The following is a 27753-nucleotide window of genomic DNA, read 5'->3' on the forward strand; positions in this document are numbered from 1 at the left end:
AGTTCAAAACAAGTGAAGCACATATATGGCTGGGGCCCTAGGGGCGTACCAGACCATATACTAAAAAAAGAGACTTAGGAAGATCGACTTGCGAGGGGATAGGGCCTGTAGAAGCGCTGGGGCCTCACTAATCCACCCAAGGCAGGTAAGTAAAGGACCCACGGGAGACGCATGCAGTGTGAGAACACAGCCGCGGATCCCAATAGACTTCAATGGAGCAAGTCGCGGTTGGAATTTTAACGTTTTAGGATACTTCGGAAGAGTCTATAAGCAAGTCACTTACAGGGTAAGTAGTTCTAGAGCCAACACCCACAGGAGCACCGTAGTGCTGGAGTTAACTCACCCAGGAAAGCCGGGTGCATAGGTGTCTTTTGGTGTCGGGTCGCGGCATCGTTTTCAATGGGAGCCAAAGAAGACTTGCTGTTTGTGAAGACAGGAGAAGTGTCCGGTGGAATCCAAGGCTGGATTCAGAAGAAAGAAGACCTGAAAGCAGAGGAGACAGTGTTCAAAGTCACTTACCAGTGACCCGGGCCTGGAAGCTGGATGCCCACAGTAGTCGGGTGATTTCAGGTGATCACGGGTGTCTTGACTCTTCAGCCACGAGGTCCAGGAGGCGTCGACGACGACCAGGAGCTGGATTCGGCGTGTCCCATGAAGTCTGCAGCTTCCTGAGGTGTCGGCAACCGGATTAGAGCCAACAAGCCTTGGCAACAGCAAGTCTCGTGGAAAGTGAAGAAAGTCAGCGGTGCAGACCAGCAAGGCCTGAGGGACTCACCCAGCGAGGGTAAGTCAGGGCAGGCCTGGAGCAACTAGGGGAGCCCTTTGGTTCTGTAGAAAAGTCTTCTGGGAACCCACAAGCCAACCGGCAAGGGATCGCGAAGACGCCTCGGGAGGATTCACTCACCAGGAGCCCACGGTCACTCGGGACGAGGTAGGTCTCTGATCTTTGGAGGAGATCCTGCTGGAGGCTTGGACCATACGTGGTCCAAAGCACAAGTTCGTAGAATGTCGTGAAGGGGTTGCACTCGACAATAGTGCACGGTAACCGGGTATTGCTGTTCCTCATCACTTGTTGGGTCCACTGGCCCCAGCTTCGCTGGGGACTCACGATGGCCTTGGAGAAGTCAGGAAATCCACTTCCGGGGCTGCAGGGACTTCAGACTTCGGCGGGAAAGTTTGCGACCGTGATGCAAAGTTTTGGTGCCTGCCAAGCAGGGGAGTAACTCCTCGACTCCAAGAGAGATTCTTCCGTCTTCCAAAGGTAGTGGAACGTCGAAGGTCCAGGATTCTTCTTCAGAGCATCGTCCAGGGATATCTAGTTTGCAATGGCAAGGGTTCCCTAACTTATACTACAAGGATGGGATGGACTAGCTCTATGACCACTCCTATGGGAGGGTCAGGGGAGTGGGTGGCTACACCCACTTCCCTTTGTCCAGTTTCGTGCCAGAGCAGGGGCTGGTAGCCCCTGAACCGGTTTGAGCTGGCATATGCACAGAGGAGCCTACTGCTCCCCCAGTGCAGGACTTCAAAGCACTCTAGGAGTGCACCCACCCAGCCCCAATACACTAAATCCTGTCTGGAAGGTGGTTACACCTCCCTGTGACAGGATGCCTATTGTTGGGCCTCCTCCACTGCGAGTTTCGGTCAGCAGCAGGAGGGCAGCCCAGTGTCTGTGCTGGTGGCATCCATTTTGTGATGCCAGGGCTCTTCAGGATTCTACCGTGTTTCCACAGTGGGTACATGTCTATCCCTCTAGAAGGGTGGGATCATACCCCCACACCAGTTACTGGTGTGGGGGTATGATTCCAAAGCGTTTGACACCAAACACAACATGTTTTGATGCAGCCATTCCAAAGTTAGCATTTACCACTAGGTTATGCACTTAAGAGTATATGGTTTAACCGCATCCATAAACAGCTACAGAGAATGGACTCAGAAGGGTCCTGCTCAGGCAGAGGCACCCCCTCACATGGAAACCAAGCACCCTGCCCTCGGGATTGATAGGGCCTGCCTTAGGGGTAACTGATTGGTTTATATGTGTGTGTAAAGTGAGATATAGGGAACCTATACCTCAGTGAGGAGTGCTAACACGATCTCACCCAGGCTGCAGTAGCAGGCCTGTGGTGTAAGATTTAGTCTGCATCTCAGGGGTGGCATAATACATGCTTCAGCCCGAGGTAGGCCTGTGAAGTACCTATGTCCTTGGTACTTAAGGTACCATATACTAGGGGCTCATAAGGTACCACAGTATCCAATCACTAGTGCATCTAATATGCACTCCAAGTTGTTTAGAGAGAACAGAGAGACTGGGGCCCTGATTAGCAGGGTCCCAGCCAGACTATAGCCAGAAACCAGTGTAAACATCAGAAAAAAGTGGGGGCAACACAAGTGCAGATCCTACTCTCCTACACAATTCTTTACAATATAAAGGACACACGTCACACCGTATAATTTAATATACCACTAACAGTGATCACACAAAGGATGCCCTTATCCCAGCACCCTCTGCAAAGGCATCAAAAAACACATTTAGGACACTGGAAAACCAAGAACACTTGGTGCAAAAAGGCATCAAGACAAGTAAGAGTTCAACAAGTCTTGAATCGTGAACACAAATAATAACAGGACACAATACTTTAAAAAGAAATGTTTCTAGACCCACAAGCCTAGAGGGGGGAGAGTGAGGTCAGGGGGAATGTTTTTACCAGTAAGACATTGGGCAATGTCCAAATATTGCCAGCACAGTAATAACAAAATAGTTTTACATTCCCTGGAGAGGAGGCTCCCAATAATGGTTTTCAACATCGAGAATGGGTGTAGGAAGAAGATTCTCTTCATACAAGGCTGCCGAAGAGCCGACCCATGTCAGCAATGTGTTTGCGCTGGCCAACACACTGCCCCCTTGGCAACAACTGGTTGGGGTAGGGGGTTGGAGCGTCGCACCAATGCTTTCCCATTACTTATTTCTTAAGAAGCAACCTTTTCAAACCTGGGGTAGAAATGTAATGCCCAATGAACAGTTTGGAAAGGTTAGGCCTGCTGTACATGCAATGCTTTCTCTGCCATACTTACACGCTTGGAACCCACAAGCGGACAGTTTTATCTCTAGATGCGGAAGCCACCAGGTGACCAGATGGTGAGAATTGGACGGATATAATGGCGTCTTTGTGACCCACGAAGCGATAGGCTCTCATCTGCGCTTTCATGTTCCAGATCATCAGGCAGGAGTCCATGGAGCCACTGGCTGCAGAGAAAGAAGAGAAGAGGTCGAGGCTCAGGGCTGTTCCAAAGAGAGAGAATTTAGCAAAGGAGTGGATGTTTGGGAGAACAGAGACAGAAGTTACAGGATCTAAAAAGAAATAAAAAAAAAAACATGTACAAATGTGCCACGCTGGATTCAAAAAGAAAGACAAGAAAAAATTCCTAAACCCAAAAACAGAAATCCTGATAACACTGAGGAAATGATTCAAAATGTTAAAGTTACTGCTGATCAGTTACCGCCGGTGAAGACTTCAGGAGGGAGATTAAATGGTGTAAGAAACACCAGTCTTTCTTTGAATAAAAAAAAACTATTAATCTCAGAGAGAAAATACTTCACACAAATAAGCTATCATTAATTCTTAAATGCGACAAGAACACGTGCCTCGCAGGAACACTGTCACGGAAGAAGCGAATGCCGAGGTCATCTCCGCCCTTCAAAGGGGATTAAAGAACATTTCAAGTCAAGTCAAGTCAAATAAACTTTATTTCGGAGAATATCTCCATAAAAGATGCATAGAATTATATTATTATAAAAATATTTAAAAACATGCATAAAATTAGTTAAAAAGCGGTTTAAAATATTTAAAACATTTAGAAGACCAGGGCATCTATATGGCCGCTCGTTACAACAGTCATATACAGTTTAAACCAGTACAAATTAAATCAGGTGAGCGTTTTCAGGTACCGTCTCCTTGTATGCCAGAAAGCCCCCAGAAATTTGGCCACAGCAAACACAATATGGGCAGCCATTTCACTCTTGAGGATTCTAAAGGCTTCATGACACCTAGTAAAACCCAAGTTCCTGCAAATGGGGATGATCCATTTTCTCCGCGCCTCACTATAGCCCGGACAAAAGAATATTATATGCAGTTCAGTTTCATCACTTACTCTGCATGCCGGGCAAGTGCTAGGTGCGGACTCAGTCCAGTGACTAGTGAGTGCACGGATTGGCAAGGACCCATGCCTCCATTGCAGATACAGCTTCCTTATTAGTACTGGGTGTATATTGTCCAGGGCTGGTTCCAGGCTATAAGCATTTTTAATACAAATAAATTGCTCCGTGAGGGTCCCAGGGGTTGTGCAGGGGTGGAATGTGGGGGCCTTGGAGTCATAGTACATTTTAGTGAGGGCCTTTTTTGGAAGCCTGGGGCAAGCATCTAGAGGATCATTCCATAGGGTGTCAAGGCCTAGACCCACCAGACTACTCCTTACAAATTTGAGCCAACCAATGTTCCCCGAATTCGGAAGGCTAAGGACTTCCTGCAAGCCCTGCCTATAATGGATCAATTCGGGCACCGCCCACAATCTGTGCCAGTAGATCAGAGGGCGAAGCGCCAGATCTTCTTCCAGGGGTCTAATACCTAAGTCAAGTCTTAGTGGCACTAAAGGTGTGCTTGGAGGGAGGGCTACTAAGCACCTGAGAAACCTGTTCTCCTCCTTTGCCAAGCAAGACGAGACTTTGTGGCCCCATAATTCACTGCCATAAATAACGGCTCCTCTGGCTTGCGCCCTATAAATGTGGAGCGGAGGGCCTATAGGTTTAAGCGTTGACCTATTCTTCCCCAACAGCCTTAATATCCCACCCACATGTTGTACTAGTTTTAGCTTTGCTTTCTCCTGATGCGGACCCCACCCCATTTTCTCATTTAGGGTTACACCAAGATATTCAAAGGTGTTAACCCGTTCTAACGTATTGTTCCCTATACGGGGAATGCAGTGGAACCTAGGCGGGGGATTGAAGGCCATAAATTTGGTCTTCGTAGTATTAATCTCCAGTCCGTGCTCTCTACAGAAGTCCGCAAAGCCATCCAGAACACGCTGGATTCCCATCGGCGACTTGGAGAGGAGGAGGGTATCATCTGCAAACATAATTGCCGGAACCCTCCTTCCTGCCAGCTTTGGGACGTCAGAATTAGGGACCCCGTTGAGGTGGTCAATGACCCCATTGACAAAGAGGCAGAACAGGGTCGGTGCAAGTACGCACCCCTGTCTTACCCCTCTGCCAACGGGAAACTTATTGGATAGGGCGCCCTGCTTACCACACCTCACTTGAGCATAGGTGTTGGTGTGAAGTCAAATAATCATCGACAATAGATCACTTGGTACCCCCAATCTAGCCAGCACTTCCCACAGCTTACCACGTGGAACCAGGTCAAAGGCCGCCCTCAGGTCCACAAATACAGTGTAGAGGCTGCCACCCTCCAATTGTATTGTTTTCCAGTATATGAGGGACAGCCTGAAGACCTGGTCTATGGTAGAGACCTTTTGTCGAAACCCAGCCTGGAGGGGGCTCAAGATTTCCCTATCTTCGATCCAGTCCGAAAGTCGATCCAACAGAAGCCTCGCGAAAAGCTTCTGAGGGACGTCTATCAGACTGATCGGTCTGTAATTGGCTGGGAGCAGAGGTGAACCCCTTTTAAATATAGGGACAATCTCTGCCCCCAGCCAAGTAGAGGGAACCGCCATGCCGTGGACAATAGCATTAAAAAGTACGAGGAAGTAGGGGGCCCAGATTCTAACCTCATGTTTTAAGAGGTCGCCTGGGAGCTTGTCAAGTCCTGCCGCTTTTCCCGAGGAAAGGCGAGCAATCGCCATTTCCAAATCCTCCAAGTTAAAATCTTCCATCATGGAGGAATTACCAGTGGTTAGGGACACTATCTCTCCAGCCTCGGTTCCCAGGTGATCCAGCCCAGCTACGCTATAGAGGGATGAAAAATGTTCCTCCCACGCTTCGGGCGCAATATTTGCCTCTATAGCCAGAGCAGGCTCAGCAGAGCCATGTTTCACTATTTGCCAGAACTTCCTGGGATCTCTGACTTTGAGAGCAGATGTCATTTCTGACCAGTTCTCCCAGTCCCAGTCTATTTTGGCATTTTCAAGGAGGAGCTTATAAACGGCCCGCTTTTCCCTAATAACCAGATGGGCCTCCCTGTTTTTGAGTGTCTGGAGAAGGTCTGCCTTGGCTTTCCTGCAGCTGGCATTGAACCAGGAGGCTCTTTCTCTCCTCGCTTTCCTCTCCCGAACCACCGGGTTCAATACCTCAGCAAGGTTATTACACAGGGTCAGATGGATATCCCCCAAAGAACGGCATCCATCAGGCGAAGGCAATTGTGGGAGAAGCCTTCCCACCTTTTCGAGGGCTGGGGCCACTAACTCATAAATCGCCCGGATACGATTTGGTTTTTCCAAGAGTTTTTCCCACCTTATTCTTCGCCTATTACTGGATATAATTAAACTTGTCACCAATGCTCTGTTTTCTACCACAACAGCATTGAGGAATCCGTCGGCTGCTAAGGAGAGGGACAGGCCATTATGATCACTATCCGGCCTGGGGGCTATTTTAAATTCTTTGACTAGTTTCCAATCCTGTAATCTAGTTAGTATATAATCTATCCGGGACTCATGGCCTAGTCTATTAAAAGTTGGTCGCGGTGGTATGTCCCCTTTAAACCTGCCGTTGCAAGCTCTAAGTGAGTTTGCAAGGGTCATAGTTGTTATTTGGGACACAAGTGGTGAGCATGCCCTGACCGGGGGACCCGCAATAGTTGGAATATCCCAGAGATCATCCTCCTCACTACTGACCCCGTCTAGATAAGCCGGGAGTGGTTCGTACTGAATGTTAAAGTCGCCTCCGACAAAGAGTGTTACTGAGCTAGAGACAGAGTCGAGAAATGTAGCCAGGTCCTCCATTGTCCCTGAAATGCCCGCTACTCCAACCGGTCTGGAATATACATTTACCAGTGTTAGACCCATCCCAGTGGGCCAACACAAGGCCACACACAAAATATCCAGAGAGTTGGTTTCTACAATCTCGGCCTTGCAGCCACGATGGGAACCAACCCATATTGACAGACCACCGGACGGGCGTCCCTTCCCTCCCCATGTGGCTAAAACATTAAAAGTTACAAACCCAGCATAGCAGTGACTCTCTCTGGCCCATGTCTCCTGGAACATACATATATCGTATTTTTTAATGAAGTCCGCCCATTCACTACAGTCTAATTTATTGGGTAACCCCGCTATGTTCCAAGATAGGATTTCTAATGACCTCAGATCCTTATCTGTATTTATAGCAATCTCGGCAGGAATACTTTGATCTGACCCCGGGAGGGCCCGATCCCCAGTGACCGAGCGTTCACTGCCTAGGATAGCCCGTGGCGAAGAGACCTTTCTTGGTGAGCACCCACCCACCCCAGTACTCCTCTCCCCCCCAAATGTTGGACAGACAGTGTGCTCCCCTTTGGAATTATACCGTCAATCCACAGCATCAAGACAGTCAAATCTGTTAGAGTGAGTAAATGGGACCCCATTCAGACCCAAGGCTGGCTGGTTCCATCTATTCATACCCCGGGGTTCCCCTTGGGGATAGACTCTTCTCCCCTGGTACAACTTTCTCGGGCCCACCCATGACCAACCCTCGTCGCCTCCCTCCGCAAACCGCTCTAATTTGTCGGGGTAGAAGGCCGATAAGGGAAGTGTCTATATGGTGGTATGTGGTGAGCCCCCAACCCAATTACAGATGTAGGCAACTGTTCTTGGGTCTCTGAAATTAACCAGGACGCAGTCCCCTGTGCCCCTTTTGATTGACTCTCCTACCCACGGAACCCGCCTTGCCAAGATAACCTCATTATGCATGCCCGGGGGTAGGGGCCTAAATTTGTTGAGCCAATCTATGGTCTTATTTTTAATAGAAGTGGGAGTCTCATTGGAGCCCTCAGCAAGCTCAGGGACACCACTAAGCACTACCACATAAGGAGCAGCACCTGGAGGTAGATGGGCTGGTCTCCTGGCGGGGTTGGAATCAGGAATCTTCATTGAAGGTTGCATGGCTTGCTCCCTAGGATATAGATTGGGTCCCTTTGGCAGATTAACCGGGAGATTAGGTCCCTGTATCTGGGTAACAGGGGTAGCTATTACAGGGATTTTGTTGGTAATGTCCCCCCTGGGAGGTATAGATGGGGGGTGGGGTGGTGGGGAAGGGTTTGGAATGCCCCATGGTGTGTCATTACTTGGGACTAGATTGTTGGTACCAGATGTAGTAGGTAGAGTAGTGGCTAAATAGAATGGATTCGTTGGGTGGGTGGATGATGTTACGGGAGCTACATCTCCCCTTGCTGCGCACTTTGAACAGATACCACTGCTGTTTTGCGGTACCTTCAGTGTCCCTACACCCTTTACCAGATCTTTCATTAAATCCTCCATTCTAGTCAACCTGCCCTCTACTTTCCCTAGCCCCTGGGTAGATTCCATAAGGGTTTGCTGAGTAACGTTTATACCCTCCTCAATACCACTTAGTCTAGCCTCTAGCCGTGTTAATCTAGCTTCGAGGAAGTCTATCAGGCATTCTATAGTGGAGCTCAAGTCTCTATCCCTCAATTGCACTTCCCCGTCAGCGTTGGAAATTGCAGAGAAACTGCTTGACAGTGGGGGAGTAGCTTCTACCCTTGGGTTGGTGTTAAATACCTGGGGGTTCCTCCCTTGTCCCTTGCTCATATTCCGTGAGGATTGGGGGTTATCATGTTTTGGGATTTTAGATTTTTTCCCCCCCAGACCCTCAGTGCACTGTTTCCTTTTCTTGATTGCACCTTCGCGCTGGCCTACCTCTAGGGTCTTATTCCTAAATACAGGGCCCTGTGGGGGTTGGGTGGAGGGGACAAGGAGGGGGCTTTGGGAATCACCTTGTGTGTCAGGTATAACAATGTTGGTTGAAGGTTGAACATCACCAACTATCCCTAATAATGGGGGTGTTAAACTCAAATCCCTGGCATTCACCGGAAGACCCTGCTGAATAGGCGATAAAGCCCTAGCAATAGCCCCCAGAGAGGAGCGTTTCGATGCAGCTAAGCCCTGTGAAAGTCTCCTCTCTAGCGTGGTGATTTCTTTGTCCAGTACAGAGTTGGCCCTTATGATGAAGTTGTCCATAGTCCCCAAAGTAGAAAGTGTTTGGGCTCCAGACCTTGCAGCAGTGCTCCTAGTTTTCCTTGCAGCCATGGCCACCTATTCGTGTCAGAGATGATGTGCACAACTCAGACCTATCCCCTGGCGATTCCTTTGCCTGGTGTGTGTTCGAAAAGGGGTGGCCCAGGCCGGCCTCTTCTGGCCCCTGACGGCCACAGACGGCCCGCCCTGTGCCCGGGCTTAGCCCGGCGCGCGTCCTCGCGGGACGAGCTAACGTCCGTTGGTTTATGCGCCTCCAGGCGCGGGAAACTCATCAGCGGGAGCGTCACCAGGTGAGGGGATGCTGGGAAATGAAGTCCCCGTCCGGCGGAGCCAAGCCCGGCCGGTCGCAAGATGGAAGGGCGAGGGAGAGGGAGACAACAAGCGTGCTCAGCGGAGCACAAGCCCGGCCGAACTCAGAAGCCCCCAACAGCAGCACACAAGGTCCTCGCCAACGTCCGTTGGTTTATGCGCCTCCAGGCGCGGGACACTCGTCAGCGGGAGCGTCACCAGGTGAGGGGATGCTGGGAAATGAAGTCCCCGTCCGGCGGAGCCAAGCCCGGCCGGTCGCAAGATGGAAGGGCGAGGGAGAGGGAGACAACAAGCGTGCTCAGCGGAGCACAAGCCCGGCCGAACTCAGAAGCCCCCAACAGCAGCACACCAGAAAGCAATAACATTTCTATAGCTCCGACCCTGTCCTGGTGGAGATAAAGTCTTTATGACCCAGAAGGGCGAGGGGTTACCCCACGGTTAACAATAATCCTGATAGGAGCTATGGCCCAGTTCTGAAGGGCACTGGAGAAAGCGCCTCGGTTCAGTTACAGAAAGACCTGGAAAGCAGCGCCTTGGATAAAGTGGCAGTGAAGAGCTTCCCTAAACTGGGACACCCAAGAGTGCCATATTGGACCTGCAAACACATTGGGCCCGATTCACAGAGGTAAACGGAGACGAAAGTCTAACTTTACGACTTTCGGTATTCACAAAAAGCATTTATGAGTAGTAAAGTTAGACCTTTGTCTCAGTTAATCTTAAAACCAAAACTTGCGTTTAACTGAGACAGAAGTCTAACATTACCACTCGTAAATGCCTTTTCTGAATAGTGAAAGTCGTAAAGTTAGACTTTCGTCGCCGTTTACATTAGGGCATCGAGCCCATGGTTTCTGATACATTAGATGCAACAGGTGCAGTCAGGGTGCTACCAACCTTGAGCACTAGACCCTACCCGACACCTCATCTCGCGGGGTGTCGGAGAGAAGAGGCGGTCGAGGATAGCGGGGTTCATCACTGCTCTCACTATGTTGACGACACCCAAACAACACTTTCAGCTCTCCAAGGAATTCAACGAAAACAAAGACCTCAGATAAGGACTGTGAACCACGACCCAATCCTGGAGGAGATCTTAGGGCCCGAACCTCAATGAGGCTAAAAACAAGCTTCTAGTATCAGGAACAAGTCACTCCGTAAAGAACACAATGACAGGAACGATCTTAATTTACCGTCAACAACAATTAAACTGAATGAGAAAGTCAAATCCCTCGGTTTCATATTTGAGGAGATGTCTGTAACATTACAATATCTTCCTGGGATTAGCACCTGGAATGAAATAAGGTGCACTAGGAAACCTAGACAACAACAGCAGCGATGGCCAGAACCGAATCAAAAACGGACTGCGATAAACCTCTCATACGGGGACTACAGGGAAGGATATTGGCGCGCTTGAGGTCTTATCAAATGCAGCATCAATGGCAGTTAAAGGAACATCAGAGAAAATAACATCTTACTTTCATGCCGAGAAACTCACGGGCCAGCGCTTGCTTTACAGATATACAGTACGTTACGTAAATACTATACAACGCCAATCCTAAAAGCATGCCATGGGTACAAGGTAAGACGAGAATCGAGTTAAGGTATTAACTCTGGCACGCAAATCTATTTTTATTAACACATGAGGATTCTTCAAAGACTCCCACCTCACCCCCCCCCCCCCCCCACAACATACCTGGACTTTGAGATCAGTGCGGTAGAATCAAATATAGAAGCTTATTATTAGGGCTCCCTGTTTTTCGTTTTTACTGACTTTTACAGGTAAATACAGACAAAAAACATTGTGTTTCCTGTCCGTATTCATTTTTAAAAGCGGAAGAATGCAGATATTTGGCTTCTTTTGAGTGACTCTCCATGCGGAGATTAATGAGTTTCAGGCCAGCGGCTGTACTTCTTTCACAGCGTGGGGAGTTACAAACTCAACGAGGTTTCCTTAAATGACTGCATCTCTCTGAGTTTTTTAATAATCCAAGCACTTTACATATGATCGCGAGAAAGAACCTAAAAAAGAGGGCCTTCAACTTCTGGAAGCTACAAGAATGTCAGCCGAGATCTTAAAGCCCAGCGTCCTGCAGAATCAGCAGATTTTAACCACCTTTTCTACTCAGCCATATCTGACAGCTGTTCCTGGAGCCTACGATCGACTTTTACTAACACGATTTAGATTGGGGGTCTTTTTTAGAATTGTTAGTCTTCCGATAATGAATGACTGGACTCGTGAACTGAACTTGTGTTTGTGATAATGTTTCAGCTCAATCCGACACACACGTCCTCTTTTTTTTTTTTGTAAGTTTTACAGAGAACTGAGAAAAACGTGGATTCTTCCAATCCTGAAAGGCTTTGGGTTGAGACAATGTCAGCCAGCTCTCATTGCTTTACAATTTCTAGACAATATACATAGCACCTGGAAGACAGCAATGTTTTTAAAGCAGGTAGTCATACTCAGGAAAAGGATGGCTATTCAAGTTTAATGGAATATATTGGAGCAAAGGAAATTTGGGTATTATCCATGTTTTTATGATTTTTAAGAGCCTCGCTTCCTATTGCTATTTCTTGTAATAATGGTTATGCTTTTTATCCCACGTACAATGAATTGAACTAAAAACTTGTATAAAGGATGTTTTCTTTTATTTCATTTTAATCATGTGCATGTTTTTCATATATTTCTGCTTTTAAGATTGTCTGAAATAGCAATCGAATAAAGCTGTCCTTGACTTGACCGCTTATCTCAATTTGTATTTATGCTAATATGCTATTTTTTTATGAGGATTTATTATTTTTGATGGTGTACCATGCTAAAACCTTACAGGCATCAAGTATGAATGCGCATTTATTTGGTAAACAAATGTTGAATATACAAGTTATCACATCATCTGTTCACAAAACAATAATGGATTAATACCAATAAGAAGGCCCAAAAATACATTTGGATAAATACAGCCGGAAGGGTTAAAAAAATATATATATATTTTTTAAAAGCACCAGACTCAAATGTGCTTCCTCTGGGTAGGAGTTCAGAAAGTGACTCCCTGAGAAACACCTTACACGAGATCACTTCCTGTCATACATGTAGCCTCGTGGGCTCCCGATTTCACCCGCCTGTGGATGCTTGGGACGTGGGAGCTGCAGAAACATTGACAGAGAGTGACCCATAATTCCCTTTCTGCACCCACCTCCCAGCATGTCTGCCCATAATCTACCTGAACACTGAGTTCACACCCAATGACAACGTCCCGTTCTGGTCGTCAAGGGAGCCCCCCTCCCCCCCACACCAAATGAGAACTTAGGCCACATTAAGTGCTCCGAACTCAGTACGAACACAGACTTGGCGCCAGCTTTACCATATAGGAGCTGAACCGTAACAACGTATAGATACCTTGGGCTGGCACTCGTATGGACAGGACAGAGAAGTGGGGGCTGGAAAAAACTGCTCAATGGCTCTACAGGCTCCATTTATCAAAGCTAATAAAACCGTTCAGAACCGAAGAACCAGAGCCTACGTCTCCTGGAGAAGACATAATTCCCATCTGATGAACATCCCCTTTAGAAGCCGCTCCACAAGTCCAGCTTTCTCCCAAATTGCAACAAATACGAGTCAAGTCGGGCTACGGCGGAAGGGTTCGCAAGTCTAACAGTAAAGTTGGTTTACGAGGGGAAAGACACTGCTCTGTGGGGGAAAGTGGGGGAATGTCTCAGCCTAAAAATACCACGAAAGCCACTAGCTCCCTCCCCTCCCAGTTAGGGGGCCCAGATCCCGCCCCTCCCAGATAGAGGGTCTGGTCCCTCCAACCCCTCCCAGATACAGGGTCTGGTCCCCCCGCCCCTCCCAGACAAGAGGGTCTGGTCCCCCCCACCCCTCCCAGATACAGGGTCTGGCTCCGGCCCCTCCCAGATACAGGGTCTGGCTCCGGCCCCTCCCAGACACAGCGTCTGGCTCCGGCCCCTCCCAGACACAGCCTCTGGCTCCGGCCCCTCCCAGACACAGCCTCTGGCTCCGGCCCCTCCCAGACACAGCCTCTGGCTCCGGCCCCTCCCAGACACAGCCTCTGGCTCCGGCCCCTCCCAGACACAGCCTCTGGCTCCAGCCCCTCCCAGACACAGCCTCTGGCTCCGGCCCCTCCCAGACACAGCCTCTGGCTCCGGCCCCTCCCAGACACAGCGTCTGGCTCCGGCCCCTCCCAGACACAGCGTCTGGCTCCGGCCCCTCCCAGACACAGCGTCTGGCTCCGGCCCCTCCCAGACACAGCGTCTGGCTCCGGCCCCTCCCAGACACAGCGTCTGGCTCCGGCCCCTCCCAGACACAGCGTCTGGCTCCGGCCCCTCCCAGACACAGCGTCTGGCTCTGGCTCCGGCCCCTCCCAGACACAGCGTCTGGCTCTGGCTCCGGCCCCTCCCAGACACAGCGTCTGGCTCTGGCTCCGGCCCCTCCCAGACACAGCGTCTGGCTCTGGCTCCGGCCCCTCCCAGACACAGCGTCTGGCTCTGGCTCCGGCCCCTCCCAGACACAGCGTCTGGCTCTGGCTCCGGCCCCTCCCAGACACAGCGTCTGGCTCTGGCTCCGGCCCCTCCCAGACACAGCGTCTGGCTCCGGCCCCTCCCAGACACAGCGTCTGGCTCCGGCCCCTCCCAGACACAGCGTCTGGCTCCGGCCCCTCCCAGACACAGCGTCTGGCTCCGGCCCCTCCCAGACACAGCGTCTGGCTCCGGCCCCTCCCAGACACAGCGTCTGGCTCCGGCCCCTCCCAGACACAGCGTCTGGCTCCGGCCCCTCCCAGACACAGCGTCTGGCTCCGGCCCCTCCCAGACACAGCGTCTGGCTCCGGCCCCTCCCAGACACAGCGTCTGGCTCCGGCCCCTCCCAGACACAGCGTCTGGCTCCGGCCCCTCCCAGACACAGCGTCTGGCTCCGGCCCCTCCCAGACACAGCGTCTGGCTCCGGCCCCTCCCAGACACAGCGTCTGGCTCCGGCCCCTCCCAGACACAGCGTCTGGCTCCGGCCCCTCCCAGACACAGCGTCTGGCTCCGGCCCCTCCCAGACACAGCGTCTGGCTCCTGTCACTCTCTCAGTTATTTGATTTTACTCGAAGTCCTTGGACACCCGACTGTTTTACGTACAGCACACTGTTTGAGGTGCTCCTGCTGCAATAAAAATGTTATGTCCTGCACAATGCTGCTTCTTTTCAGATAGAAGAAACACAGAAAATTATAATAAAAGATGGACTAATTTACCAAGCTGCTTCGTGTTGGGGTTGAAGTCCACACTAGTGACCGTGTCACGATGGCCTTTAAAATGCCGCTCCAATGAAGGGTCTTCCTGTAAAGAAAAAATAGAATGGATTCATGCTACACTCAGCAACCAGAATATATCAAGGTCTCACCTTGTTTATCAACCATCTGAGTGAGTCTTATCACACCCACTGCAAGTGATACGGAAGTACTTTGAGGCTCCAGGGCCTGGCAGATGCCCTCCACAGGCTGTTTATTATTCCAAGCCCAAGGAAACTGTCCATTGAATGCAGGTTGCATACTTCACCCCTCCCCAACCGAAGCTCAGTTTTCTGTCAGTGCTCTGCTGCCTTTGTTAACATACTCATTCATTGGAAATGAGAGCGCACAAGCTTGCCTAGCAGACAAGTGCTCGGAGCGGCTGCACTAGTCTTCCATGATGTAAATGAATGAAGACAGCTTACAGAGAACGCAGCACCTGAAAGGGTATTTAAGCACTTGGGTGGTAGAACCAGAGAAGGATATCAACAGAGGGTGCGAATAGTTACGTTTTTAGTGGTTTGCATAAGGCCAGGTGACGAGACAGAAAGAACAGAGACGAGGAGTCCTATCCATGGCTTAATTCTAACAAGCATTAGCAATACCAATAGGTCTCGCCTATACAAGTGCTATTGGCTTTGCCAACATGTTTTAGGCATGCTATACTGCAGTGTGGCTGCTATTTGGCATGGTTAAAAGTTGAGTGGCATAGAGTGCAGTGATGTAGAGTGGAGTAGAGAAGCGTATAGCTCATTGGCGGAGAGGGCAGTGTTGCAGAGTAGAGTGTTAAGAGTGCAGTAGAGTACATTGATGCAGAGTGCATCGGCGTAGAGCGCAGTGGTTAAAAGTTTAGTGGTGTAGAGGCATACAGTGGAGTGGTGCAGAGTGGCATAGAGTGCAGTGTAGATGTTTCAGAGTTGAGTTAAGTGGTTTAGAGAGGAGAAATGCAGGGTAGAGTGCAGTTGCATAGAGTGGCATAGAGTGTAATGGCGTAGAGTAAAGTGGTGCAGAGTGAACTGGTACAGAGTAGATTATTGTGGTGTATAGTGGATTGGCATGGTGTACTGGCATAGAGTTGAGTGTTAAAGAATAAGGTGTATTGGCATAGAGTGCAATGGCATGGCACTTGGGCCGACTACAAGTGATTCAGAACGCAGCAGCTCGGGCCATCTTTTTGTTAGGGCCCAGAACGCACACCACCCAGCTTCTGTCCTCTCTGCCCTGGCTTCCAGAGCGGAAAATAATTCATTTCAAGGCCCTGGTCCTCAAAGCCTTCCACAAGATTGGAGCCCCCTACGTACTCTGAGATCTTCTTCCCATCTTCTTATCATCGTTCCTAAGGTTCAACTCTCCAAGATTGGGGGCAGATCCTTTCATGTTGTGGCCTCTAGGTTGTGGAATAGCCTACCTTTGGACATCAGACATCGCCCAGACCTCCTCACTTTCAGGAAGAGACTGAAAACGTGGCTCTTCCAGTTGTTAACTTCTGAGCTGTGGTTGTGCTTGGTTTGATGTTATGTGGTCTATGTTCTGCCTAGCGCCGGGACACTCCAGGGAGTAGCCGTGCGCTCTACAAATACGAGTTAACATAACATAGGTGTTGCAGAGTGGAGTTGTACAGATAATATTGATGTGGCCAAGACTGGAGTGGTGTAGAGTTTAGTGGCGAAGAGTGCAGTAGTGTAGCATACAGTGAAGAAGATTGCACTGGCATAGAGTAGAGCGGTATAGGGTAAAGTGGAGTGGCGTAGAATGCAGCATGCATGGTGTGGTAGCACACTGCCATTACAAACAACACATTTTCAATTGAAATGAGCATTACATTTGCACAGACATACAGTTTTACTAATAAAACTATACAGTGCACAGACACAAAAGTGTGGAAATGGCATCACCAAGTGTATGGATTTGTTTTGATCATATTATAGTATTTGCTTCTAACACTTCAGAAATAACAAAAAAATTGCTTTATTTGTATTCCTAATTCTGAAATACTTACAGAATGTATTTAATGTTGTGTGCTAGAAAAAAACCCCTTCCTACTCCCAGTGCCAAGCAAGATTGTCACAAATGCTCTCTCTTAAAAGTCAGAGAAAGAAAAGTAAACAAGCATGCTCAGAAGACAACGTCTCCCATTTGACCTTAGTCATTAAATACACAGCAAATGTGATGAGAACAAGATTTACAGGCCTGTTTACAAAAAGCGAATTTGTGGAAGATTACAGTAAATATGATTTAGGAAACGGCAGCGACAAACTGAACCCAGAGAACCTAAAGCAGACAAAGTCAGCAAAAAGAAAGCCATTGGCAATCAATGGGAAAATAGATTTATAGGTCAACTTTCTGAAAAGTCTGCAAGAGGTCTTTAGTAAACTAGGCAGCTGTGTTGTCTGGTAGCCTGCGACCTAAAAAGGGCTGCCACTGGTCTAGATCTGTGTCCTTGTGGGACCATCATTAAATCTGATTGAGAAGGGCATAACCCTGCGCCTTTGACAGCTGAAGTGGTAAAGTAGGGGGCGGTATTCTGCCCTATCCAGAGGCTCTTTAATGACCACTCTTGTGTACCAGAAGCCAGTGTCAGGGATGTGGAATGCCTATAGCCCAACACCCATGACATATTGTTTGGGATCAAGGGCAACACGTTTTCGTGTGTATTTTGTCCCTGGGACAAGTAGGCCCCGCCACCTGAAGCAGGAACCCTTTGGCTGCCAGTTTGCAGTACCTCATTATGGATCAGGGAAGCCTTAACTGCACTGTCTGCAGTTGAGGTAATATTTTTGGCCATATGTTAATGCTGTTCAAACTTGTATTTATGCTTCATTAATTAAAAGCCTTTATTATTAGGGTGAGCGCTTTAAGTAAATGTTGTAAGCTCTGACTGCACTACCGATCGGGTTCCAGTATAAAAATGAGTACACACGTTTTCAAAGTTTAACAATATGAGGCTATGTAGAATGTTCTCTGATTTGATGCAAATATTTGCAGAAGCTTGAAAGCAAGATTGATGATTCTTTGCTTTCAAAATAAAAACGTTGATACAAAAATGAAAGCAGGAAAAAAAAAACATGTTGCTAAACTACTGTAAAGTTTCTGGTATCATTTCTTTGCAGCATCATTTAGAAACATGTGTTGATGCATGCTAGTATTTACCAAAAATATTCATAATGGAAAAATCAGTGTAACCAGTTTCAATAAGATTATGGGAAACAAAAATAAACGAGCATTGGCAAAGACAGTAGGCCTGAAATTGGTGGTCTGCTTTTTAGTTTTGCGACTTGTTTTGGCATAGTTTTTGTAAAACCATATTGGTGTGGGAGTTGCTGGGCCTTCATCATTATAGCAAACATTGGCAAAAGCAAAAATTGTTTTTGGTTTAAAAAGCACACACTGCCACAGTAGTTACTGGCACTGAACAAGACTACTTTGTGTGCCGATATGCCCCTTGGGAAAGTGCAGAATGCGGTCACTCGCAGTGATGTCAGCCGATACAGAGAGAGAGAAAGACAGAATGTTAATAAACGCAAAAGGTCAACGCCAGACCAAATTAGGGGCCAAATTATTAAAGAAAGTCTCAAAATTGCACCCATGGTGTATGTTCTTGCATTAAGTGCAGATATATGGCTTTTGTGAATTTCCTAGAATTTACAGAAGTAGGACAAGAAATAGTACTCCTAGAAAATATTTGTGAACTGTATATTAGCATGAGCAAATATGCATGTGTAGATTTGCTCAAGCGAAAATCTAAGTGTTTGCAAGTTCACTTTCCCTCCAACCACTTTTTTCCCCCAACTGTGGAAGAAGGTTTACATCTACCATTGTCTGGAGTAAATTTTCAACATTTCTCAGTATGGGAAAAGATTAGAGAAGAGTTGTTGAAAACCCTTTAAACATGAAAGTTAGTAGGTTTGCACAGTTTCAAAAGAACATTCTAACTCTGGAACTATTGCTTCCCACTACCTTCAGCCCCAGTATGTACATGTGCGGAAAAGTGGCAACATAAGTGGATTGCAAGTATTCAAACACTACTATGGTATGAGCACTGGCATAATCAGAGAGGCTATATCAGAGCTCTTATATAATGAGATTGCTGCCATAATTTGTCACCGCACTACATGGCACTTAAGGGGACAAGTGGATTTTGTTACAGGACAAGTAGATTTATGAAGCAACCTGCCCCATGGACAATTAGATATTTTATTAAATAACACACCGCTGCAGTGTGGAGGTCAGTTGATCAGAAATGTACTCTCTGCAAGAAAGGCCTGAAACAAAGCACACTAGATGGTCCATGGTAGATAGTATTTCCATATTTGAAAGTAGAGGCAATGACTTTCTGGGTGACCGCCCTACTGCAGCTACGGCAAGTAACGGAAATACCTTTGGTAGTCACTCCTGGAAGGGCCACAAACGGGTCTCTTTCCTCGTGAGTTCGTACACTTGCACCCTCACAGGCTAACCCAAAACCCCCTCCGCCCCAACACAAGATCCAGCCCTAACCTTCTAGCAGGTCTTACATTCTTGTTGACTTTCCAGTGAGTCGTTCAGTCAGTCTCCACTGCTGGACTGAGGGATGGCGTTCAGTTACTACTCCTGGCCTGCAAAGTTTGACTATATCCATTTCCATGCTGCCCTGAAGTGACTTTTATTAACATTACACAGACGTCTGTAAATAAATCTTAATGCATGCATGAAGTAGAGCCCAGCACTGCACGTAGCGCTCCCTCCTGCCCCCCTTGCCTCAGTGTCACCCCCTATCCTTGGAGTAGAGGTCACTCTGCACCTCACATGGATCCCTCACCAACAAGCAGTCACATGTCACTCCGTGCACACCAGCCAAGCCCCAAGTCTCTGCAGGGAGGGGTGAACCTACCAGCAGAGAGACCATGGTGGGGGGCAGCACCCCTCTCCCTCGGTGTCACCCCCATCCTTGGAGAAGAGGTCACTCTGCACCTCACATGGATCCCTCACCAACAAGCACTGTCACATGTCACTCCGTGCACACCAGCCAAGCCCCAAGTCTCTGCAGGGAGGAGTGAACCTACCAGCAGAGAGACGATGGTGGGGGGCAGCATCCCCTTCCCTCGGTGTCACCCCCATCCTTGGAGCAGAGGTCACTCAGCACCTCACATGGATCCCTCATCAACAAGCACCGTCACATGTCACTCCGTGCACACAAGCCAAGCCCCGGGCCTGCACCCCCCGCCCCCAGTCTCTGCAGGGAGGGGTGCACCTACCAGCAGAGAGACCATGGTGGGGGGTGGGCAGCACCCCTTCCCTCGGTGTCACCCCCATCCTTGGAGCAGAGGTCACTCTGCACCTCACATGGATCCCTCACCAACAAGCACTGTCACATATCACTCCGTGCACACCAGCCAAGCCCCAATCTCTGCAGGGAGGGGTGCACCTACCAACAGAGATACGATGGTGGGGGGCAGCATCCCCTTCCCTCGGTGTCACCCCCATCCTTGGAGTAGAGGTCACTCAGCACCTCACATGAATCCCTCACCAACAAGCACTGTCACATATCACTCCGTGCACACCAGCCAAGCCCCAATCTCTGCAGGGAGGGGTGCACCTACCAACAGAGATACGATGGTGGGGGGGCAGCACCCCCCTCCCTCGGTGTCACCCCCATCCTTGGAGCAGAGGTCACTCAGCACCTCACATGAATCCCTCACCAACAAGCACCGTCACATGTCACTCCGTGCACACAAGCCAAGCCCCAGGGGGCCCCCAGTCTCTGAAGGGAGGGGTGCACCTACCAGCAGAGAGACCATGGTGGTGGGGGAGAAGGGGCGGCACCCCCGGCTGTAGCGGCTGGCTCCGGGTTTCCTGGGCCGCAGTGTGATCCGAGGGGGTGTGACGGAGGCCTGGAGCTGCCTAGGCTCTCGGGGGTCCCTTCTCCCCTGGGGAGGCCCTGCTCCGGGGGGTGATCACTGCTCTCTGCCCCCTGGTCCAGGGATCACACACTGTCACTGGGCTCCGGGGGGGGGGGGCGCCCCCTGGTCCAGGGATCACACACTGTCACTGGGCTCCGGGGGGGGGGGGGGCGCTGCTCCGGGGGTGCACTCTCCTGCTCCAGGGGGCGAACACTGTCACTAGTCTCCGCGGCTCGGCCTCCACTCCTCCCGGGCTCCCCGGCTCCGGCCCCGCTCCCACTTCAAGTTTCCGCGCTTCCCGAAACCTTAGCAACGGCTTCAGTGAGGGGGCGGGACCGGAACAGGAAGGACCGGAAGAGGTGGAGCCTCGTGTCTCGGTTTGTGGCGTGGCTGGTTGACGGTAGGGGCGCCCCTGAGTGGAGCCTCAAGGGCGGGTCCTGGCCGAGGAGAGAACCGAAGACATGGAGTGGCCACTCAATCCACAAAAGACCATATTTGACATTTATTGTGTAAATTAAAAATGTAAAATATTCAGACAGTAATTGCTTTTTTGGGTTATTATTCACTAATTTAATACTGTAAACCAAAAGCAATAATTGTAAGTCATTTCTCTGTGGTACAATTTTTGTCAAAATTCTCTGGATTTACTCTTTTCCAATATGGCGCCTGTATGAAAAACGATAAAACTGATCTTGAGTCCGTCGTCTCTTCTCACACCATGACCCAATGGGCGACACGTCTCTTCCGTTTTCAGCGTCGCGGCCTCTGCTGTCGGCCATCTTGGGTCAGTTAAATAGCAGCAATTTTGACAGGTGGCGGATGAAAAAATCAAGTCAAGTCAAGTCAAGTCAAAAGATTTATATAGCGCGCTACATACCCAGAGGGTCTCAAGGCGCTTGTAGAAGGGTGGGGAGTTACTTGTCGAATATCCACGTTTTGAGTTGCTTTCTGAATGCTAGGTGGTTCTGAGTAAGGCGAAGGTGAGTGGGAAGTGAGTTCCAAGTTTTAGCAGCTAGGTAGGAGAAGGATCTACCTCCCATGGTGGTTTTGTTGATGCGAGGTACAGTGGCAAGGGCTTGGTTGGAGGATCGTAGCTGGCGGGAGGGGGTGTAGAAGGATAGTCGTGTGTTGAGGCATTCGGGTCCGATTTCGTAGAGTGCTTTGTGTGCGTGGGTTAGGAGCCGGAAAGTGATCCTCTTATTGACGGGGAGCCAGTGGAGGTTTTTCAGGTGATCAGAGATGTGTTCTTTACGCGGGATGTCTAGTATGGACCTGGCTGAGGCGTTCTGGATGCGTTGTAGTTTTTTCTGGAGTTTTGCGGTGGTGCCGGCGTAGAGGGTGTTTCCGTAGTCCAGTCGGCTCGTGACCAGAGCGTGGGTGACTGTTTTTCTAGTTTCGGTAGGGATCCAGCGAAATGTTTTTTTGAGCATGCGAAGAATGTTGAAGCAAGATGAAGAAACGGCGTTGACTTGTCTGTTCATCGAGAGTGAGGAATCCAGGATGACGCCCAGGTTCCGTGCGTGGTCCGTCGGGATGGGTGCTTTTCCAAGGGCCTCTGGCCACCAAGAGTCGTCCCAGACGGAGGGGGAGGTACCTAAGATGAGGACTTCTGTTTTGTCTGAGTTCAGTTTCAGACGGCTGTGCTTCATCCATTCGGCTACTTCTTTCATTCCTTCGTGTAGGTTGGTTTTGGCCGTGTTAGGGTCTCTGGTGAGTGATAGGATCAGTTGAGTGTCGTCGGCGTAGGAGATGATGTTGAGGTTATGTTGGCGTGCGATGGCCGCGAGGGGGCTCATGTAAACGTTGAAGAGGGTGGGACTGAGTGAGGACCCTTGAGGTACGCCGCAGATGACTTCAGTGGCCTCTGACTTGAATGGTGGAAGGCGGACTCTCTGGGTTCTTCCGGAGAGGAACGAGGTGATCCATTCCAGTGCTTTTCCTTGGATTCCGATGTTTTTGAGGCGCTGTAGAAGGGTGCTATGGCAGACCGTGTCGAAGGCTGCGGAGAGGTCGAGGAGGATGAGGGCGACTGTGTCTCCATTGTCCAGTAGAGTTCGAATGTCGTCTGTTGCGGCGATGAGGGCGGTTTCAGTGCTGTGCTTGGCTCGGAAGCCGGATTGTGAGGAGTCGAGGGATTTGTTGGTTTCGAGGAAGGCGGCGAGCTGGTTGTTGACCGCTTTCTCGATGACTTTGGCCGGGAATGGGAGGAGCGAGATGGGGCGGTAGTTTTTGAGTTCGGTGGGGTCAGCTGTGGGTTTCTTCAGAAGGGCGCTGAGTTCGGCATGTTTCCAGCTTTCCGGGAAGGTGCCGGATTTGAGGGAGCAGTTGATGACGTCTCGGAGGTGTGGTGCTATGACGGAGTCTGCTTTGTTAAAGATGTGGTGAGGGCAAGGGTCTGTGGGGGATCCTGAGTGGATAGAGTTCATCAGATGGATGGTGTCTTCAGTGGAGACTGGCTTCCAGTCATTGAGGATGTTCAGGGGGGGTGGGGGTCCTGCAGGGGATTGGGTGGGTTGGTCTTCGGGTTGGTTGTCGAAGCTGTTGTGGATGTCTGCAATTTTGTTGTGGAAGAATGAGGCTAGGGAGTCGCAGAGGGCTTGAGAGGGGGTGATGTCGTTGGAGTTGGCTGAGGGGTTGGTAAATTCCTTGACGATGTTGAATAATTCCTTGCTGTTGTGGGCGTTGTTATCTAGACGGTCCTTGAGGGCTGCTTTCTTGGCATTTCGGATTAGTTGGTGGTGTATGCGGGTGGCGTTTTTGAAGGCGTCCTTGGTGCCGGTGGTTGGGTCTTTTTTCCAGGCCTTCTCGAGGGAGCGACAGAGTTTCTTGGATTTCTTAAGATCATCGTTGAACCAGGAGGCCTTCTTGCTGCCTAGTTTGATTTGTCGTTTTTTCAGTGGTGCTAGGATGTCGGCGCTGTTGGATAACCATTGGGTGAGGTTGGTGGCTGCTTGGTCTGGGTTTGAGGAGTGGGCGGGGGGCCTTTGAAGAAGCGATGAGGAGATCTGGTCGATGGTGATTTTGTTCCAGTTTCTTTGCAGAGTGGGTTGGGGGTGGTTGTTGGATGTGGGCTTGTTGTAGGTGAAGTGAACGCAGCTGTGGTCAGTCCAAAGGAGAGCTGTGGTGTGGCTGAAGGAAACATGCTTGCTGGAGGTGAAGATAGGGTCGAGTGTGTGACCTGCGATGTGGGTGGGGGTAGTGACAAGTTGTTTAAGTCCGAGGTTTGCGAGGTTGTCCAAAAGGGTGGTGGTGTTGCGGTCGTTGTTCTTTTCAAGGTGAAAGTTGAGGTCTCCCAAAAGGATGTAGTCCTCGGAGGGGAGCGCGTGTGGAGTGATGAAGTCCGTGATGTCTTCACTAAATTGTGCACGGTGTCCTGGTGGCCTGTAAAGGAGGGTGCCTCTGAGTGTGGTCTTGGGGTCGATGTGGATCTGGAAGTGAAGGTGTTCAGAGTTGGCGAGATTGACGTCTGAGCTGGTTGAGATGCGGATGGATTTCTTATAGACGATAGCGATGCCTCCTCCTGTGTGGCCGGTACGGTCCTTGCGAATGATCTTATATCCTTCTGGGATGGCAATGGTGATGTCTGGGGCTGAAGAGGCATTCATCCATGTTTCTGTCAGGAAGGCGACGTCCGGAGAGATGGTGTCGAGTAGATTCCAGAGGTCAATGGCGTGCCTGTGGACCGAGCGGGTGTTGAGCAGGATGCATTGTAGGTGGTTGGGATCGGATATCTGTTGTGTGTTCGTAGATGAGGAGTTGTTCTTGGTGCCGTCGAACTTGCAGGAGTAGCAGGAAAAGGGTCCATGGGTGTGTCCAGGAGCCGCTTGGATGCAGTTGGGGGAACGGCCGGGGTTGAGGGCTAGGAGGGTGGTGGCATCGTAAGTAATGCGGGAGGGGTGGGCATTACGAGGACCAGGGGCTCTGGCGCTGGGCGCGGTCCAGGCGCGGACGGGCGTAGACGGGCTTACCTTTGGCGCACCTTCGGCGCGAATGGGGCGCGATCGCTGCGCGTGAACGCTGCGCGCAAAAGTCACTGTCATAAGTGGATAGTTGAAGGGGAGGGGCGAGGCAGGCTCAGCTGGGAGGCGGGAGCGTGATTGGAGGGACGGGCTAGGACGTCACAGGAACCAAATGGCTGCAACAACAACAAACACTTAACGCAGGGAGAGGTTGGGGCGAGCAGTGGGGCGCAATGATCAAAATATATATTTTATGAAATAAATGGCTGACATAGAGTAGCGCTATGAGCACAGCACATTAAGAGTGACAGGCGGCGCTATGAGATTGGGCACAGAGCAAACACAGAGCAGCAATCACAAAGCAGCAAAGCAGCGCTGAGGACAGAGTGAGTCAAATGCACAATGCGGCGCTATGGTAGTCCAGCTGAAGAAAGCAGATATTACAAGCAGCGTGGGAGAAGCGCTACGATACCCAGCAGGAGAACAGAGGGGAGCAACCGGATCTGCACGAGTCAGGACGGTCACAGCTCTCGGGGGGGGAGGGGTCGGTCTAATCTATCTGTGGGAGGCAGGCTCAGCTGGGAGGCGGGAGCGTGATTGGAGGGACGGGCTAGGACGTCACAGGAACCAAATGGCTGCAACAACAACAAACACTTAACGCAGGGAGAGGTTGGGGCGAGCAGTGGGGCGCAATGATCAAAATATATATTTTATGAAATAAATGGCTGACATAGAGTAGCGCTATGAGCACAGCACATTAAGAGTGACAGGCGGCGCTATGAGATTGGGCACAGAGCAAACACAGAGCAGCAATCACAAAGCAGCAAAGCAGCGCTGAGGACAGAGTGAGTCAAATGCACAATGCGGCGCTATGGTAGTCCAGCTGAAGAAAGCAGATATTACAAGCAGCGTGGGAGAAGCGCTACGATACCCAGCAGGAGAACAGAGGGGAGCAACCGGATCTGCACGAGTCAGGACGGACAACTAACCCATATTTGATCATACTTTACTTGAATGTATTCATTCATAGAGGCCTAAAGGGCTTCGCCATACACATAGTCCCTTTATTGCCAACACACCCCACCCACGCCACAACAGAGTATGTATACATACATAAATAAATACACAACACAACTTTTGTTTGGGAAAAAATTGCTGCAGGTTTATTCCATACAAAAGTATGCAACATGGTGGGTTATCTTACGGGCGATCCAAGGGCAGGCAGCTGTACCAACCTATGCTGCCTCGCCCGCCTGGTGAACCAAGCACCGTGGCGAATCCAATCAGCGCTACCCTTATGAGGGTGATCCCCTTACTGGATCACGTGACATTTGTCCCTTATTACTCGCCCCTTTCAGGGCGGAGCGTAGCAAGGCAAACCCCCGGTTGTCCAGGCCCACAACCGAAGGATTAACGGGGCGCCAACGTAATTGTGCGTGACACGTCTCTTCTGTTTTCAGCGACGCGGCCTCTGCTGGCGGCCATCTTGGGTCAGTTAAATAGCAACAATTTTGACAGGTGGTGGATGAAAAAACAGCAACAACTAACCCATATCTGATCATACTTTACTTGAATGTATTCATTCATAACTAGCCAAAGGGCTTCGCCATACCCATTTGGGCTAATCGAGAGTACTTTCATAAAATGAGAACACAAACAGAAAAAGAAGTAGAATGTATTAGTACACAAAGGTTCGGTTTAGCCTCAAAATCAGGGTCAGCCCTGCCAAGTATCACGCTGGATGCTAACACCATTTGCTGGCTGGAGACGAGTGCAGAAAATGAAAGTAAGAGTGCCTTGCCTTGAAGTGAGGGGCATTATAAGTCATTCAGTTCAGTTGCTGGCTGGATTACGGACTAGAGGGTTCCAAGTGTGCACGCACAAACAACGCCACACAAACTGGGACTAAGTTGCATTGGCTGCTTTCAAATATCAGCTGAGACTCAGCCCAAGCCAGCGTGGGCGGCAGCATCATGTGACACAGCGTCATATGGCTACAGCAATCGATCGCGCAGTGTCTAATTTGGCAAGAAGGAAGTCACAGAGGCAGCAAGCAGCAATTAAGTTTCTTTGCTGCACCACCACTGCCTGTGACGCCAGTTTGGTGCCCATCAATGCGCCAGCATCAGTAGAGTTTGGGTCGGCTCGCTGCACTGAGGCAGCTGATAACAAAAGATCTGCCTTACCCCGCCTGACTCCGCAGCCCCAAGGCAGTCATCACCAGCGCCCGGGCATTTGGCCCGAGCCAGATAAGAATATCAGTAAATATTATGGAAACTGTAATGTTGCCCCTTTTCTCACCAGACAGTGCCCCCCACAGAAGACACAGACACTGATTAGATGTTGAGGGGTTTATTTCTCAGTATGATCACTTTTGCAGGAGCGCCGGCGCGGAGCTCCGTTCGCTGTTTAAATCGGCGCGCTAATGCCGATCCTAAGATGGCCGCCGCCGGAAGTCCGGTGACGTCACGCCTAGCGTGCCGTCAACTAGACCGCAACACCACATCTCCTCCCTTTACAACACCAAAAGTCACTGTTCCCCCTTAACGAGTAAACAGTCTTACTTGTGGTCCAGGCTGAACTCCTCAAACCTTCTGGGGAGCATTACTCTTCTTCCGCAGCGTGTTCTCCTACCTCCTGCGCCTGCGGTCGGGGTATCTCCCCCCCTCATCGGACCAGCTTCCCCATACGCTTCTAGGGGCTCACTCTCACTCAACTCAGTCCCTCGGTCATCCCGTCGCGGAGTCTCGACTTCTCCTCCTCGTGGACTCCCAGGTCCCTTGGGAACGCTTCCTGCCTCTTTCTCTGGTCTCCTACTATCGCCTGTCCTCACCGGAGTGGCTCTGGCTCCTGCCTCGCAGTCCAGCTCCCCGCTCCGCTCAGTCTCATCAATTCTGGTGCACCTTGCCATCCGATCTTGTGCCCAGATCTTCCCGTCGCTTAGTAATGCTGATGTGGAATAGGGTTCCACCACTTGGAAGGGGGGGGTGAATTTGCTGTCCCCTTTCTTCCCTGGTGTGGGCAGTTTCACCCTCACCCACTCTCCTTTCTCCAAGGCGGTTTCCTTGGTGTTATGCCTTGCGTCATAGTAGTTCGTGTAAACAGCTTGTGCCTTCTCTAAGTTTCTG

At 50.1% G+C, this 27753-nt stretch overlaps 1 protein-coding gene across 1 annotated transcript in view; it reads right to left on the minus strand.

The window, feature by feature from the left end:
• POC1A (POC1 centriolar protein A) overlaps nt 1-21044 on the minus strand; it is a 194498-nt gene extending 173454 nt beyond the window's left edge. Inside the window, exons 1-3 of the mRNA XM_085624221.1 lie at nt 20550-21044; nt 14752-14836; nt 3073-3244 (exon numbers count right to left, since the gene is read on the minus strand). Of these exons, the coding sequence (XP_085480347.1) occupies nt 3073-3244; nt 14752-14836; nt 20550-20564 (272 nt within the window). The 5' untranslated portion in view covers nt 20565-21044. The remainder of the gene's footprint in view (nt 1-3072; nt 3245-14751; nt 14837-20549) is intronic.
• Between the last annotated feature and the right edge of the window lie 6709 nt (nt 21045-27753).

Source organism: Triturus cristatus, chromosome 9 (assembly GCF_964204655.1).
Source record: "Triturus cristatus chromosome 9, aTriCri1.1, whole genome shotgun sequence".
NCBI classification, from domain to species: Eukaryota; Metazoa; Chordata; class Amphibia; order Caudata; family Salamandridae; genus Triturus; species Triturus cristatus.